The sequence below is a fragment of the Schistocerca gregaria genome, chromosome 1, assembly GCF_023897955.1.
Source record: "Schistocerca gregaria isolate iqSchGreg1 chromosome 1, iqSchGreg1.2, whole genome shotgun sequence".
Taxonomy (NCBI): Eukaryota; Metazoa; Arthropoda; class Insecta; order Orthoptera; family Acrididae; genus Schistocerca; species Schistocerca gregaria.
In genome coordinates this window covers 664,616,052-664,633,178 of record NC_064920.1, presented here as the reverse complement: position 1 = coordinate 664,633,178, position 17,127 = coordinate 664,616,052, and the positions used below count along the sequence as shown (strand labels likewise).

Sequence of the window (17,127 nt, the reverse complement as noted above, 5' to 3'; positions counted from 1 at the left end):
GTTTCAGTTCGTTGTTGATCCATTAACTCAGTCTTTTTATTACAGAGGGCAGCTAACCCTCTGACCGAACACGCTGAGTTACGGTGGCGGCTGACCTCTCGGCTGATCCCTCGCGGCTATCCATCGTCCAGGCAAGATGTTGTTCACGTGTCGGCGAACTGTAATGTGGAAGTAGGGTGGTACTCCGTCTTGCAGAAACCACATAACCTGGTGTCCCGGCAAAGGCACACTATCAAGTAGCCCAGCCAGAGTACGATCCTCCGTCAAGGCCTTGTGGAATAATACTCGTTAAAGTACGTGATCGCTCACTCACTGGTGATGAACGGATGCTGATGAGACGCCTCAACCACTCCCCGAAGGTCCACAGTTAACGATTATGCAGATTTATGATGCCAGTTCTGGTAAAGTTTGCTTCGTCGGTAAAGAGAACTTATGACGGAAATCCCACAACTGTGATGGTTTGGTACAAAAACCATCGACAAAATCCTTCACGTAGAGGGAAATCCGATGCTAATAATCTTGCACTCTTTGAGGGTGACAGGGATAGTAGCGATTGTCAAGCACGATAGACATAATCGTACATCGACTTACACCATGCTAGTGGGCCACTTGCTGTACTCGGGGTTCGTCCCACTACTGCGTAGAACTCGGTCCTCCAGATCAGGTGAACGCACAGTCCGCCGCCTCCCTGTACTTTCGTCTGCCTGAAAGGACCCATGATCACACAAACGCCCAAAAACGGTTTGATATGCTGTGTGACGTAATTGGTATTGTGAGAGTACTTGTTCTGGTATAGCCGTGCTGACTATCTTTCACATCTGCCTGGCCGTACACAAACACCATCTAGCCTTGTTTCCGACATGAATACCGGATCGTTCTGCTACCTACAGTGCGGTGCGTCAATCACACAGCCTGCAACACACAAGGAACACACGACACGTGGTCAGAGGAACTGTCAAGTGTCAGCGCCACACATCGTGGCACCGATACGTCTCCAGACCATGGAGACAGAACATGGGGAGATGGCGCTACAGACTTGTTGCTTTGAAGCCAGTGGGCGGCGCCTGCCGCCATCTTGGATCCCCCAAACATTAGCAGACGAATGTTTACAATTGCTTCTTGTTCGTTATTTCTGTGGTATGCACGCGATATTTGTTTTATACAGTAAATGTTAACTGTTTTAGTGAACAACACAGCATAAGGAACGGAACTTCAAACGTTTTTCTGGTCTTAAATGCGTATTCGATACAGTAATACGACACGAAAATATGACGCTTCTGGCCTCAGTTCTGTACTTCCTTTTTGTTTACACACTTCGAATAACCGAGAAGAGAAGTATGTGCTATGAAAAGCGTGCTTTCGTAATCCATTTCTATTCCCTTTCATTGTGTTTGTGTCGATAATTGATAAAGCCAGAATTCCAAAAGCAATTATTGATAGTTTAAAGGCGCCGATTTGTATTCGTTGCATTTTCAAGTCAAATGCAAATTTTAAATGTTCAAGTTTGCAAGAAACTTAGCTTATTTCCTTTGGTTTTCCCATAGATGTATACAGGGATGATACAAACAAGACAGCTGTCATGTCAAAAAGAAAAGTGAAAGATTCGTTAAATTACGAAGGAAAAGAACTGAATTTAAGACTGTCAGGCTCATTGTAGTTTATACATCTGCTTTGTTTTTAAATTGTAACTACTAAGTGACATTGAGCGTAGCAAATAACAGCAATTTTCAGGGTAACACGACTGCACAGTGATTAATGTAATGATCTAAATAGCCTGGACATAGATACGGAAGTTTGCTTTAACAAATATGTAACCATTTAAGTACTTCTAATTTAACCGCTGTAACAGGTGTTCCACTCATTTTACTGAAGATTTAATTAACTACATGTAGTTACATTACTTTTACATTAAATTACTGCATTTTAAAAAAATTGTCCCCATTTCCAGGATATTTCTTGCCAGGACTTTTCACTTACTTGGGAATAATGCAATTAGATATAAAGTCTTGTTTAACACCTACAGCAGCAGAAATAAGATATGTAACCTTGCCAGGAAACAGTCAAACAACAAAATAGGACAATAAAGGACAGTAAATATTGATTTAATTTGTTTGAAAACTTTTAATTAAAACAAACAAGTACCATACAGTGCAGAAATAATGTGACACACACACACACACACACACACACACACACACACAAAGAAAGAGAGCGTGTGTGTTTAAGGACATTAGTAAATAAAGTGGCATTAAATAAATATCTGTAATGTGTAATACAATAACAAAGGGAAAACAACATATCTATGAACAAATACGAGATTATTATTACATACAGTTAATTCCGTTGCAATCTCCACATCTCAGTTACTGCACCTGCATAACTATTGCAGTTCAAATCGCCAGACAAGTATTCCGGATATTGATGTTTTATACCGTAACTTTATGGCAGCTGAATTCCATATTAATATGCTACATTTCACGAACCTTTTGCAAGTGAGCAGGATAAGCGGGAAAAATTGATGGACAGCACCTTCCCTAATGCGTACTGACGAAAGTGATGTTCGATCAATCTCTTCCTCCCGGAAATGTTGTGAACATATTTTATTGCACTTGGTTGTTTCCAATCTTTCCTTCTCAAAGCGTTCACCCAGAGAGCTCTTCGCGCTGGACTGATAGGAAATCTAAAGTCAGATCACAGTAATAAAACCATACAGTAAAACTTAACAGTGCATCAGCATTTCAAGTATTTATAAGAAAGTAGTTCTTAAATAAGTCCACTTACGAATGAAATGTGATTTGTTTAAACTTTAGATTACAATCATAACGATTAGTACACTCGTAAGCGATGCAAGCCGGCGTTTTCTTATCTAAACACTTCACGATCACACTGAATCAAACCACCAGAAGCGAATGTTTTGGGGTAGCTAACATGGCGGGTCTTCACTTGGGTCGGCTTCAAGTTTGTGACGTCATGACAACTCCTCTTATTTTTACCTGCATGTTCCATATATATTTTTTCGTCCATTTCCACTCGGGAATCTGTCACTGCAATTTGTCGGTTTTATTAATGTTTGTCCTGTTTGATCACATGCGGTACGCATCTCTAACAAAGACACTGTGTGTTCTGTTTTCCGGCAGTGAACGGGGAGTACATCACATCGTGTAATCACGACGACGCAGTCAACATCCTCCGCAACGCGGGAGACCTCGTCATGCTGACCGTGAAGCACTACCGAGCCGCCACGCCGTTCCTGCAGAAGAGCTGTAAGTACAGCAGAAATACTGCTAACAGCTAAAACTGCTCACTGACTTCATCAAACGACTGGAACTTTGCGGGGTTGTAATAAGCGGTTCATATTGATCGAATGAGACTGCGATTGCTATGGCTATATTTTTTATTCTTCTCACCTCTTGATTACACGAAGAACAGATTCATTTAAGAAATTTTCTTTCAAAGTGAATTTCGACTTTTTTTGTTGATAACCCATGTTTCTACGCGAGTCAATGAACAATTGTAAGAAACTGCAGCAGTATTCGGGAGGAACGGAGTTCACAGGCCCATCCCCTTTAGCTTATTTAGTATTTCTGTTGTTCTCCTAGATCACCCCAGTTGAATCCATAGCTGACTTTTGCTCCTTCAAGAAAAGCACCGTTTATTTCCTTCATCGTAATTATTCAAAAATCTAAGAGCTTCATTCGCACATTTCCTTGTCCGATACTTGTCCTATTGATACTTTTTACTGCTACCTTTGGAAGGACCTCTATATTCAGTTGAAGCTAGAAGGACAATCCTTTATCCTGCAACAATGCTGATGATTATTTTTGGGACAATCTGACTTCAAAATGCATTACTTCGTTCTGTGTAGCAATTTAGATTAGTTTTTCGCTAGTAGTCTGGTGTTAAGGTAGGTACCGGTTTGCTACCGTTTGAAGCGGTCTAGTGGTATGAAATGATCTACAATTCCAACCTACTCTTGTTTCACAATTAGTGGCAGCTTTTTCATTACAATAAAAGTCTGATAACACATAATTAATTGAAATATAGGTTCAAGTTTTTTTCCTTAAAAACCCTGTTTACGTCAAAGTACGATCAATGGAAACCAAAACGTATTTTGAGAACTTCCATATGACATGCATTACACTCTTCTGTCGTTGCGAATCCAAAAATTGTTCATCCTTGTATTTCAACATTGCTGTAAACTGTACTACAGCTGTCACCATGAAAAAATACTAACCTATCACCATATGATGGTTAAGTAGAATTATAATGCGATTTTTTCCGGCACGGTAACTCAGCGTGTTCGGTCAGAGGGTTAGCTGCCCTCTGTAATAAAAAAAAATAAAAAATAAAAAAAACTGAGTTAATGGATCGACGACGAATTGAAACGGGTGTCTTGCGACGTCCGCACCGAGCAGATGAAACGAACGAAAACGAACAAAATGAGATTAAATAAAAAAATTAAAAAAGTTGGTAGAGCACTAGCCCACGAAAGGGAAAGGTCCCGATGTCGAGTCTCGGTCCGGCACAAAGTTTTAATCTGGCATGAAGTATCAGGGCATATTGTTGTCTACGTTTAATTTTGCGTTGTAGTAAGTTGATATATAAGCAGTATATCTAGTGTACGATTCAGTTTTCAGTAACATGTACGTTGTTCTTGATACTTACAGTCTGGATTTATTACAAAAATAAGCTTATATTGCTCATTTCTTTTCAGGCCAAATGGAGAGCCGTAGATAGTGTAAAACTGGCACAAGGTCTTCATGTCACCCTCCACCGCTCATGATAGTGAAACGGTGTGAGTGTGCCAGTCGGTCGAATGGAATCAGCGCCATACAATGGCTCCACGTAGACACGTGACTGAATGGCAGAAAGGAGCTACCATGTTTGCACGTTTTCATGACGAGACCGTGAACGCAGCTGCCCGATTCACTCATGTATCAACGCAGATTGTACGTGAGCCGGCCTCGGTAGCCGAGCGGTTCTAGGCGCTTAAGTCCGGAACCACGCGCCTTTACGATCGCAAGTTCGAATCCTACCTCGGGCATGGATATGTGTGATGACCTTAGGTTAGTCACGTTTAAGTAGTTCTAAGTTCTAGGAGACTAGTAACCTCAAATGTTGAGTCCCATAGTGCTCAGAGCCATTTGAACCATTTTGGACAACGTGTCTAGCGGGAATGGAGTCCACTCGCAGCCATGTAGCACGGCATAATAATAAGTACGGTCGTAAAAATATCCCGACCGACAGTGACCGGAGACGAGTGACCTGTCTTGTCCATGTCAACAGGTTCGAAAGCCGACAGGTATTGCTGTTTTCACTGGATGGAAGTCGACCTCAACCAGTTTCTGAACGAACATTGCGAAGGGAACTGCACGCAATGGATGTGTGTAGTCGAATACCTCACAAAAGCCCATCTCTCATAGTCGATTCCAGCGCCCATCCAACGCGGTGTTTAAACAGCAGTGAGGTCAGAGTGTAGTTCTGTGAGGTTTTGGCGGTATTTGACGTACCGTAATCTGGGCCTACTCATTCAGGTTACCATGAACACGTATCAGAATGTTTACTTCAACATTCTTAGTTACAAGGTATCGCCATTTCTTCATCTTTACAACGAATATGCTTCCAAGACGCAGCCATATTCACAGCAGTCAGTGCATAGCAGCCAGCTTCTGGTGAACACTCAGGCACCCCGTCGCATTTCGGCTAGGCTTTTAAAGTGATCATAGGGCTAGGACAGCGACTATGACTGTCAGTTTTACAAGGAATGTTAAGAAAAGTAGGAAGATACTTTCGCTTAGCAAGAGTGACAGGACACAAATTGTAGAGTATCTAAGTAGTCAGGATCAAATATTCAGTGATGAGGACGAAGACGTGAAGCACAAATTGAAAAAATTAAAGTGTCAATCAGTATGCCTTAGGCAGTATGTTCCGAGCAAGGTCTTGAGGGATGGAAAAGACCCACCGTGGTTTAATGTCTTTGTTAGAAAAGTCCTCCGGTTCAAGAGAATTCAAAAACTAACTACAGACAAAAGCTGAACAAGCGAAAATGAGCGATATGAAATATCTGTAAAATTGTAGAAAGGTTATGCGAAGGACTTTGCTTCCCTTCTATCAGCAGTATTTAGTAGGTCGCTGGAGCCGCGAAGGATACCTCGCGACTGGAAAAAAGCGAACGTCATTCCCGTTTTCAAGAAGGGCCGCAGGAGACATCTACACAATTATGGACCTGTATCGCTAATGTCAGTGTATTGTAGAATTACAGAACGTGTTTTATGATCAAGAATAATGACGTTTTTGGAGAACGAAAATCTCCTCTATGAAAATCAATATGGATCAGCAAATAGAGATCCTGCGAAACAGCTCGCTCTGTTGCTCCATGAGATCCATAGATAGCCCCGTGACCAATGGCAATCAGGTTGATGCCGTGTTCCGTGACTTCAGGAAGGTATTTTACAGCTTCTCACGCTATAGTTTAGTGGAAAAAATAAGAGCATATCGAGTATGAGATTAGATTTGAGACTAGATTCACAACTTCCTTGCAGATAGCACTCAGCCCGTCGCTCTTAACGGAAGAAAATTTACAGATGTAAAGGTAATTTCCGAAGTACCCCAGAAGTCAGGTGGGTTTCTTTACACTTCATAAAATTATCTAGTAGAAAGTGACGGATGCTCTTTAGGACTGTTCGCAGATGATGCGGCTGTCTGTATCGAAGACAGTATCGATTTGCAGAATGACCTGCAGAGAACTGATTAATTTTGCAGCCTCTGGCAGTCGACTTTGAAAGTAAATAAATGTAACATACTGCGCATACGTAGTAAACGAAATCATCTACCGTACAACTTACACTATTGATGACAAACTGCTGGAAGCAGTATCTACGTAAAAGATCTAGGAGTAACTATCTAGAACGACTTTAAATAGAATGACCACATAAAATAAATAATGGGAAAAGCAGGTGCCAGATTGAGATTCATAGGAAGAATCATAAAGAAATGTAATTCATCCACGAACGAAGTGGCTTTATAAGGTGCGCGTTAGACCGATTATTGAGTATTGTTTGTCAATATGGTACCCTCACCATGTGCGACTGGCAGAGGAGACAGAGAAGAGCACACGGGATCGTTTGGTCGGCATGAGAGTGTTACCGAGATGATCAACACAGCCTATTTGGCAGGCGTTACAAAAGAGGCGTGCATCGCAAATAGGTTTACTATTGAAATTTCGAGAGAGCACTTTCCGGGAAGAATTGGTTTACTTATTACTTCCTCCCACATACATCCCTCGTAATGGCCACGACAAGAATATTCGATAAATTAGAGCCAATAGATAGGTTTGCCGACCATGATTTTTCCCGCGCGCCATTCGCGAGTGGAACAGGGTAGAGGTTTCAGTTAGTGGTGCTAGAACTAACCTCCGCCACACACCATTAGGTGGCTTGCAGAGTGTGATGTAGATGTAGATGTACAGCATTCGACCTCAGTCCTCCAGAAAGGAATCGCGTTATTTGGAACAGCCCATAAAACATAGCAATGAATATCCCAGTACTTCGGTAGGTCTTTGGGATTTAACTGTAAATGAGTGGCTTCAGCTGGATATTACATATCAGAAGAAGCTTGTGGACTCTCTTCCTCGCCGAAATGAGGCCACTATCAAGGCTAGAATTGGTGTTACTCGGTATTAGACTTATATCTTCTGGGATGATTAATTTTTTGTCTGGTTTTCTGACATGGTTAAGTTACATTGCCAAATGTTTCCCGCCTCACCTGTTGACGTTGATTCCTGTTATACAAGACTGTCCCTGACCTGATGAAGTGCTTCTCCGGTCTTAGTAGCATCAAACTACGAAATCATATATTACATCCTTCCCACTATTTCACATGTGCAGTCTGTTGCGCAGTTCTCCAAACACAATATATCGAGAGAGGCGGCGCAGTTGTCAACAAGCGGCACGTGTTATGGAGGAGTGGAATAAACTTTCCTTCCAGCCTTTCTGTTTTAGTATTTCAGTGGCTTCCTTTGCTCACTTTAGTTAAATCATGGTTTTTTTTCCTATATTTAGGCCACTGAATCTTGCCTGTTGAGATCTGCTAACTGAATGGCATCCCACAGCCTTTTCTACTTGCATTTCGAGAGTTTAAAGATTAAACAGGCTCACTTCGTACTGACATCTTCTTTTTCTCTGCAATTTGTGTAACCCATAAGATTTGTTGTTACCTTCCCAGTTCGTTACCAAGCCGCTGACGGGCATTTCTTTCAGGAACAACATAGTCTGAATCATGGTCCCTTCCCCTTGCCTCTGAACAACAGACTTCAGTAATATAACCGGCCGCTGTGGTCGAGCGGTTCTATGCGCTTCAGTCTGGAACCGCTAGACCGTTACGGTCGCAGGTTCGAATCCTGCCTCGGGCATGGATGTGTGTGATGTCGTTAGGTTAGTTAGGTTTAAGTCTAAGTTCTAGAGGACTGATGACCTCAGATGTTAAGTACCATAGTGCTTCATAAACATCTGTACATCCTACTTCAAAGTTCCTGCATCGCTGCCGCACTTTGCTATTATTTACTTTGTGTGGTTTGCATGTAATCAGGCAGAATTCCTCAGCATGAAGAAATCAAATAACTGCATGCACTTCACACATGCTGAGAGACTTTCAGGCGTCTTTCCGTGTTCACTGTGCGCTCAGAACTGAAAAGTGTGACGTGACGCGGTCGGCGGGCATATTAGGGACACTGCGCAGCACATCTACACTAGGCTTCATCAGATTTCACAGTGGTTTTTAATTCGCAACTAATCGGACCTCTTTTTTTTTTTTTAAAAAAAAAGAAATACCCTTCGTAAAATAAGTGTTTATTATTCACAATCTATACCCTTCTTGTTAATGTTCATGATCCGGCTTCCTATCCAATAACATGTAGCTTAGTAGAGTCTCATTTAATGCCATAAGTCGATATTCTGTATCGTTCAGAGGAGGTAAGCACACTGGGCAAAGTTATTGACACCTAGAAGGTATAACGGTAACACCTCCTAACACCGTTTCTGCACTTCTGCAGTTGATAATGTACTCAATTCTACGACGAAAAGCGTCCCAGAGCTTTTTCTTGTATTCCGTAACTAGCTGAGGCCACCCTTTGACGATTTGATCACGTAAAGATATTAAACTGCAGAGACTTTGTTTGATACTTTTCACCCAATGTTCCAAATAGCGGCGGACATTTCTTGGAGTATTAAGATTGGGTGATTTAACGGGCCAGTCGATGTGCGATATGGTACATAAGCCTTCGTCAGACCAGGAAAGTGTGCACGTAGTCCTGGTAACAAGACTGTTGTCATCTTGGAAATGCTCACATCATACTCATCATGATGATGTAGAAGAAAGCGTAACAAACATGGTCACTGACAAGTTGAAATATACGTTCAGTTTCGAGATAACCCGGAAGAGTGTTTCAAACTTAGGGTACGAAAAACAACGGCAAGTCGGAAGCACCTCAGACCTCAGTACACAGCGGTTTAAACGCCTGACCGGGCCAGTCGCTTTGCTCGACGTCTCGCTTAATTTGAAAAGAGCGGAATCGCGCCTCGTCGGATCACACTAAACGCCTCCAGTCAGCTACTGTACAGAGTCTGTGTTGCGTGTCCCCTCGAATTCGGACAGCCTTACGTGCCTCAGTGAGCTATGGCATTTTGCGAGGTACCGTACTCCAAATGCTTCTTGTCTTCCAGTTCCATTCGAAGTGTTCTCTCGGTGATGGGCCGAGTTGGACCTGCAATCACTGCCAGCAGCAAATCCTGTCTCGTTTGAAACAGACCCTCATTAACAGAGAGTGCCGTTCCTTCCTGGTCCCTGTTGGATAGGATCTTTTTACGATCATTTTTGTTAATGCCATTTTACACGGCTGCGAGTGCCACTCCATTACTAGTAGTTTCGTTGGACAGACCACGTTGACAGACGAACAAACCGGGCAACTTCATTAAAAATGTGGTCATAGGCACGTCCAAACATGATAGCCCCTTTCTGACATTCTGTTACGTGTCCACGTTGACCCACCTTGCTGTGTTTATTCCATACAAGGGACCGACAGATACACGCCATGCACGTCAACTCTGGAGGGCCATATGACCGCCTAGTTCCATTTCTACCCCAGATAAAAAGACCAGTACGCTCTTTTGAGAGGATGACTAATATTTTGTTCTGTGAATCTAATGTTTATTATCCTGGCAGCATTTTCCACAAGGCTCCAACTCTCCCGAACGCCCACTGCTCGTTTAACGCTGTACCGATTGGTAAACACTGCACCAACTCAATATACTACCACTCCGCTAGCTCGGTCACACATTCGCCTGATTAGCTCAACAGTTGCTGCACTGCGGCTGTGTTTAAAACTTATGTTTCCAGAATGAGATTTTTCACTCTGCAGCGAAGTGAGCTCTGGTATGAAACTTCCTGACAAATTAAAACGGTGTGCCGGACGAAGACTCGTACTGGGAACCTTTGCATTTCGCGGGCAAGTGCTCAACCAGGAAATTTCATATGAGCGCACACTCCGGTGCAGAGTGAAAATCACATTGTGGAAACATCCCCAGACTGTGGCTAAGCCATGTCTCCGCAGTATCCTTTCTTCCAGGAGTGCTAGTTCTGCAGGTTCACAGAAGAGCTTCTGTGAAGTTTGGAAGGCAGGAGACGAGGTACTGGCAGAATTGAAGCAATGTGGAGGGGTCGTGAGTCGTGCTTGGCTAACTCTGTTAGTAGAGCACTTGCCCGCGAAAGGCAAAGGTTCCGAGTTCGTGTCTCGGTCCGGCGCACAGTTTTAATCTGCCAGGAAGTTTCAAAATTTATGTTGTCAAAACATGTTTTCGTGCATATTTATGAACACAAACTGAAAACGCAGAGCTGCCTTACACCAAACTTGTGATGTCATCATCGATAGACTGTTCATGTGTAGCCTTCTGTATTTTAGCTCCATGGGAACTTCTGTAGCCACATAGTGGTTCTAGGTATTACTCTACAAAATCAACTGAATCGCAAATAACTTACAAGGGAACATTCCCAAGCGTCAGTAAACGACCTTGATGAAAGATGGCGGATCTGTAGAGGGTGAAAATTATTGCAGTAAGCATTGTTTTGTTTGTGCCCAACACACTTTTACGGGTTAAAACTTGCTCCGGAAGGCAACTTGACGTTTTAGGTTTAGAGGGAATATCTCCAAAATGATGATACATAAAATATGTTTTTCATATAAAGGTTGATATCTAATTGATGTTCTTGAAAACTGTATAATCAACTTTTGTAATAATCTGAAATTTTGAAAAACACCCCAGCAACATTAATCGATTATAAAAAATGAAAACTTTTGTTACAACAAAATTAAAAAAGCTCTCAAGCCACATGCATTCTTGTGTAATAAAGCTGGTTTCTGGAATACCATCTTTGGAAGAAAGCTCTACACAGTGTGCTGACTGGGTAATCAAAGTATCTAAACATTCCCTACAATTCTAATTATTTATTTTACTTGTATTTGATTTATGTTTCAAATTGTTATCTTACATTTATGTTTTTTGTAGTTCACATTATACATACGTGCATTTTATTACGTAAAATGGTAAGTAACTCATTAATATGATAATCTGTAAAGAAATGCTTAAAACAATATCATTTTATACGATGCTCATAAAATGGACGAAATTTCTTTATGTAATATACACGACCAGAGGATAATGTAAAACAAAAAATTCAGCAGGATTCCAAATTGTCATTGGGTGATCTTCTAAATATCCAGATTTGTATGAGACATATTTCAGTACTTAGGAAAGCCTTGGCGAAGAGAATTGATTCTGTAATAATGATTGGGGCTTGATTATACAGTTTCTCAAGTGGAGATTGGCATCATAATCATTCAGTAGCATTAGATCTGAAAGTCTTCTCACTACGTTCTTCCAGTATCGGATGCCGTATATGTTTCACGGTTGTAGCTGTTCCAGCGAGCCCTTTGGAATCAAATGGCTCTGAGCACTATGTGACTTAACATCTTAGGTCATCAGTCCCCTAGAACGTAAAACTACTTAAACCTAACTAACCTAAGAACGTCACACACCTCCATGCCCGAAGCAGGATTCGAACCTGCGACCGTAGCGGTCGCGCGGTTCCAGACTGAAGCGCCTATAACCGCTCGGCCACTCCGGCCGGCCCTTTGGAATCACCAGACGTTTCTTGTCCTCGCGAACGATGCTCAAAACCGCTTTTATCACACTAAGCACCCGCCTTTCCGTAGTTTTAAAAGAAACTAATGGTGAGTCTGGACCGAGAAGTCGAGAATCCCTTTTAGGAGCTCCAAATGTTCTTGTAATAGCATAGAAATCTGATAAACAAATGTCGGACCACATCAAAAAATAATTGTAAGATGTTTTCTTTCCTAGCGAGGGAGAAATATTTGTATCATTGTTAGATTCTTGCGATGGTCAAGAAGAAATAATAGTTTAGATAATTGTAGCAGAGTACAAGGAACCTGTCTATCTGCTGACCGCAAAGGACTAGACGGCAGTGGCACAGCCGTAGGAGATATACAGCTTTCGATCCTGGAAGAACTTTGCAAGAAAACTTTCAGATCTAGTTGTGTTGAATGATTACGATGTCAGTCTACATCTAAAAAACAATATAATCATAGCGCAATCGTTATTGCAGAATCAAATCTCTTCGCAAAGGCTTTCCTAAGTACTGAAATATGCCTGATACAAATCTGGATATTTAGAGGATCATCCGTGACAATTTAAAATTCTGGTGAATTTTGTTTTATATTGCCTCTGCATCGAGCATATTACTTGAAATTTCGTCCATTTTTTATGTGCATGGTGCAAAACACGTTTTTAGCGCCGGCCGCGGTGGTCTCGCGGCTCTAGGCGCGCAGTCCGGAACCGTGCGATTGCTACGGTCGCAGGTTCGAATCCTGCCTCGGGCATGGATGTGTGTGATGTCCTTAGGTTAGTTAGGTTTAAGTAGTTCTAAGTTCTAGGGGACTGATAACCACAGCAGTTGAGTCCCATAGTGCTCAGAGCCATTTGAACCAACGTTTTTAGCATTTCTTTACTGACTATCATTATTGTAATTGTTTCTATTATATTAATGAGTTACTTATTATTTTCAAGTACCAAAATATACTTTAGTAAACCATAAACTAAAATACACAAATTCAAAACAACTATTTAAAACATGAAACAAATATAAGTAAAATAGATAATTAGAATTATAGTGGATGTTTAGCTATTTTTATCGGGGATGCTGAAAATACCCCATCAGCACTTTGTGCACACCTTATTTTCCAAAAATGGTATTTCAGAAGCCAGCTTTATTACACAGGACTATCTGTGGCTTGGAAGCTTCTTTAACTTATGATGTAACAAAAGTGTTCAACTTTGAAAATTAATTAATTAATGGTGGCAGGGTACTTAGCAAAACTTCAAAGTATTACAAAATATAATCATATCATTTTCAAGAGCATTAATTACATATAAACGTTCCTATGAAAAACATTTTTATATACTGAATCATGGCTCTGATGGTTCAAATGGCTCTGAGCACTATGGGACTTAACATCTATGGTCATCAGTCCCCTAGAACTTAGAACTACTTAAACGTAACTAACCTAAGGACATCACACAACACCCAGCCATCACGAGCCAGAGAAAATCCCTCACCCCGCCGGGAATCGAACCCCGGAACCCGGGCGTGGGAAGCGAGAACGCTACCGCATGACCACGAGATGCGGGCATTACATACTGAATCGCCAAAGAAACTGGTATAGGCACGCATATTCAAATACAGATATATGTAAACAGGCAGAATAAGGCCCTGCATCGGCAACGCCTATATAAGACAACAAGCATCTCGCACAGTTGTTAGATCGGTTCCTGCTGCTACAATGGTAAGTTATCAAGATTTAAGTGAGTTTGAACGCAGTGTTATAGTCGGCGCACGGGCGATGGGACATAGCATCTCCGAGGCGCGATGAAGTGGGGATTTTCCCGTACGACCATTTCATGAGTGTACCGTGAATATCAGGAATCCGGTAAAACGTCAATTCTCCGATATCGCTGCGAACGGAAAAAGATCCTGCAAAAGCGGCACCAGTGACGACTAAAGAGAATCGTTCAACGTGACGGAAGTGCAGGACTTCCGCAAATTGCTGCAGATTTCAATACTGGGCCACCAACAAGTGCCAGCGTGTGAACCATTGAACGAAACATAATTGATATGGGCTTTCGACAGTCATGTGCCGTTGATGACTGCACGACACAAAGCTTTACTCCTCACTTGCGCCCGTCTACACCGAAATTGGACTGTTGATGATTAGAAACATCTTGCCTGGTCGGACGAGTCTCGTTTCAAATTATAGAGAGCAGATGGACATGTAGGCGTATGGAGACAACCTCATGAATCCATTGACCCTGCGTGTCAGCAGGGGACTGTTAAAGCTCGTAGAGGCTCTGTAATGGTATGAAGCGTGTGCAGTTGGAGTGATATGGGACCCATGACATCTCTAGCTACAAATCTGACAGGTGACACGTAAGCATCCTGTCTGAACACCTGCATCGATCGAAGTCCATTGTGCATTCCGACGGACTTGGGCAATTCCAGTAGGACAATGCAGAACCCACACGCCCAGAATTACAGAGTGGCTCCATGAACACTCTTCTGAGTTTAAACACTAACGCTGACCACCGGACTCCGCAGACATGACATTATTGAACATATCTGGGTTGCCTTGCAGCGTGCTCTTCAGAAGAGATCTCCACCCGTCGCACTTTTACGGATCTGCATAATTCGTGGTGTCAGTTCCCTCCAGCACTACTTCAGACATTAGTCGAGTCCACGCCACGTCGTGTTGCGGCACTTCTGGGTGCTCGCGTGGGCCCTAGACGATATTAGGCAGATGTACCAGTTTCTTTGGCTCTTAAATGTATATCAGTGTTTCGTTGATATTCCCTCTAAATCTAAAATGTCATATTACTTTTCGAGATGTGTTTTACCCCATAAAAGTGAAATTCGGTACAAACAAAGAAATACGTATTGCACTATTTTGCCCCCTCAACACATCCGACAAGTTTCATCCAGATAGTTTATAGACACTTGGGAATGTTCCCTTGTTAGTCACGTTATCCCACCATCATTCGGGCTTGCATCTGAAACATTAGTAATTGCTGTTCCGGTGTTTCGGCTGACAATCTTACAGCCATTCTCAAGGTGAGTCTGTAGTGATATTTTTAAACCACCGGACACAATACACGAATGTATAAGAGATGACAATTTCGGTAACAAAAGTGTCAATCCATAAATAGAAATTTATGCATCTAGAGCAAAACCTAACAGGCGCAGAGTCAGCAAATGCACAGTGTTTACGAAATGTGCTGTTCATTATTATGGATGACATGTGTTGAATGCCAGACTACGAAGTCTTAGAACAATATTTCCTTTGAGAGTGCAAACTCGAAATGTGGACTTTGCATGAATTGTCGAGCTGGAAATCTTCATCTCGGTTGAGCAGGGTGTCTCTGATAATTTCCACAGCTTCCTTGACCATTGAATCCCAGTAGGATGAGGCTGTGGCCAGTATCTTAACTTCCCTGTAATCCTTGGAATGACCAGTGGAAATAAAATGTTCAGCCCAATAAATCTGCAATGCCTGAACATCACTAAATCGCCACGCCGGCCGGTGTGGCCGCGCGGTTCTAGGCGCTTCAGTTTGGAACCGCGTGACCGCTACGGTCGCAGTTTCGAATCCTGCCTCGAGCATGAATGTGTGTGATGTCCTTAGGTTAGTTAGGTTTGAGTAGTTCTAAGTTCTAGGGGACTGATGACCACAGATGTTAAGTCCCATAGTGCTCAGAGCCATTTTAAACCGCCACAATCATCCAAAACACCAGAAAATGACTAAGCCGAATTAAACACCTGTACAACCGGAACACGCTTTCAAATTCCACCAAGCTTCAATAGTACCGGTAGCAGATTAACTTTATTGATCACTGAAGGTCATACGCCACACTCAGAATATCACTTTCAACCGATACACCGGCAGGCTCGACTTCGTTTTTACTCCCACTCCACCCCACCCTCTCCTTCGCTCCGGCCCACCAAATGGCTGCGAATAACACCGACTCCTAATTTCACGATCCCAAATCCCTCCACAAAAAGTGTTCTACGTCTAAGAAGAAAAGTGCAAGCTAATTCAGTGGTCATACTCCACTGACACTATTAATATTCCTCTGCAAATTTCTGCTTTCTGTCATGGCTTAAGATTATTACCGACAGGTGCTGGAAAACACCCACCACGATGGCAAATTCATTGGCCCTTAAGCCACCATGATAGACCCAACAACAGTCCATTTAGGAGGATTGCGATACGAGTGACCTGTCATTTCCAGACTGAACAGTTGTAAGTAGGCTGTTTAGGTTTCTTTTATTGGTAACGCCGCCGCCACGTAGCTCTCTGTATGAAAATCACTGGCTGTGCCATGTGCAGTCTGTTGCTGGTTGGCATTGTTGTTATACTCGCCATTGTAGTGTCGGCCAGCGGCAGCTGGATGCTAACAGCGTGTAGCGTTGCGCAGTTGGAGGTGAGCCGCCAGCAGTGGTGGACGTGGGGAGAGAGATGGCGGAGTTTTGTAATTTGTAAGACTGGATGTCATGAACTATCATATATATTTTGACTATTAAGGTAAATACACTGTTTGTTCTCTATTAAAATCTTTCATTTGCTAACTATACCTATCAGTAGTTAGTGCCTTCCGTAGTTAGAATCTTTTATTTAGCTGGCAGTAGTGGTGCTCACTGTATTGCAGTAGTTCGAGTAACGAAGATTTTTTCTGAGGTAAGTGATTTGTGAAAGGTATAGATTAATGTTAGTCCGGGCCATTCGTTTGTAGGGATTTTTTGAAAGTCAGATTGCGTTGCGCTAAAAAATATTGTGTGTCAGTTTAAGCACAGTCGTGTATAAATTTTTCAAAGGGGACGTTTCACAGTCCCCTTACCCCGATACTGTAGACGAAGCCTCCCAAGTCTGGAGAAGAAAAGCGCAGGTTTATTCATATGCACGAGAGGACTCCAAAAAGTAAGGTACACATTATTGAGACAGGCCAAGTA

General features: G+C 42.3%; 1 protein-coding gene across 1 annotated transcript in view; it reads left to right on the top strand.

Annotated features, from left to right (window-relative positions):
- The window catches only part of LOC126362173 (gamma-1-syntrophin), an 809,668-nt gene that overhangs the window by 682,614 nt on the left and 109,927 nt on the right, over positions 1-17,127 (top strand). Inside the window, exon 4 of the mRNA XM_050007857.1 lies at positions 3,138-3,263. Coding sequence (XP_049863814.1) covers positions 3,138-3,263 — 126 coding nt within the window. The remainder of the gene's footprint in view (positions 1-3,137; positions 3,264-17,127) is intronic.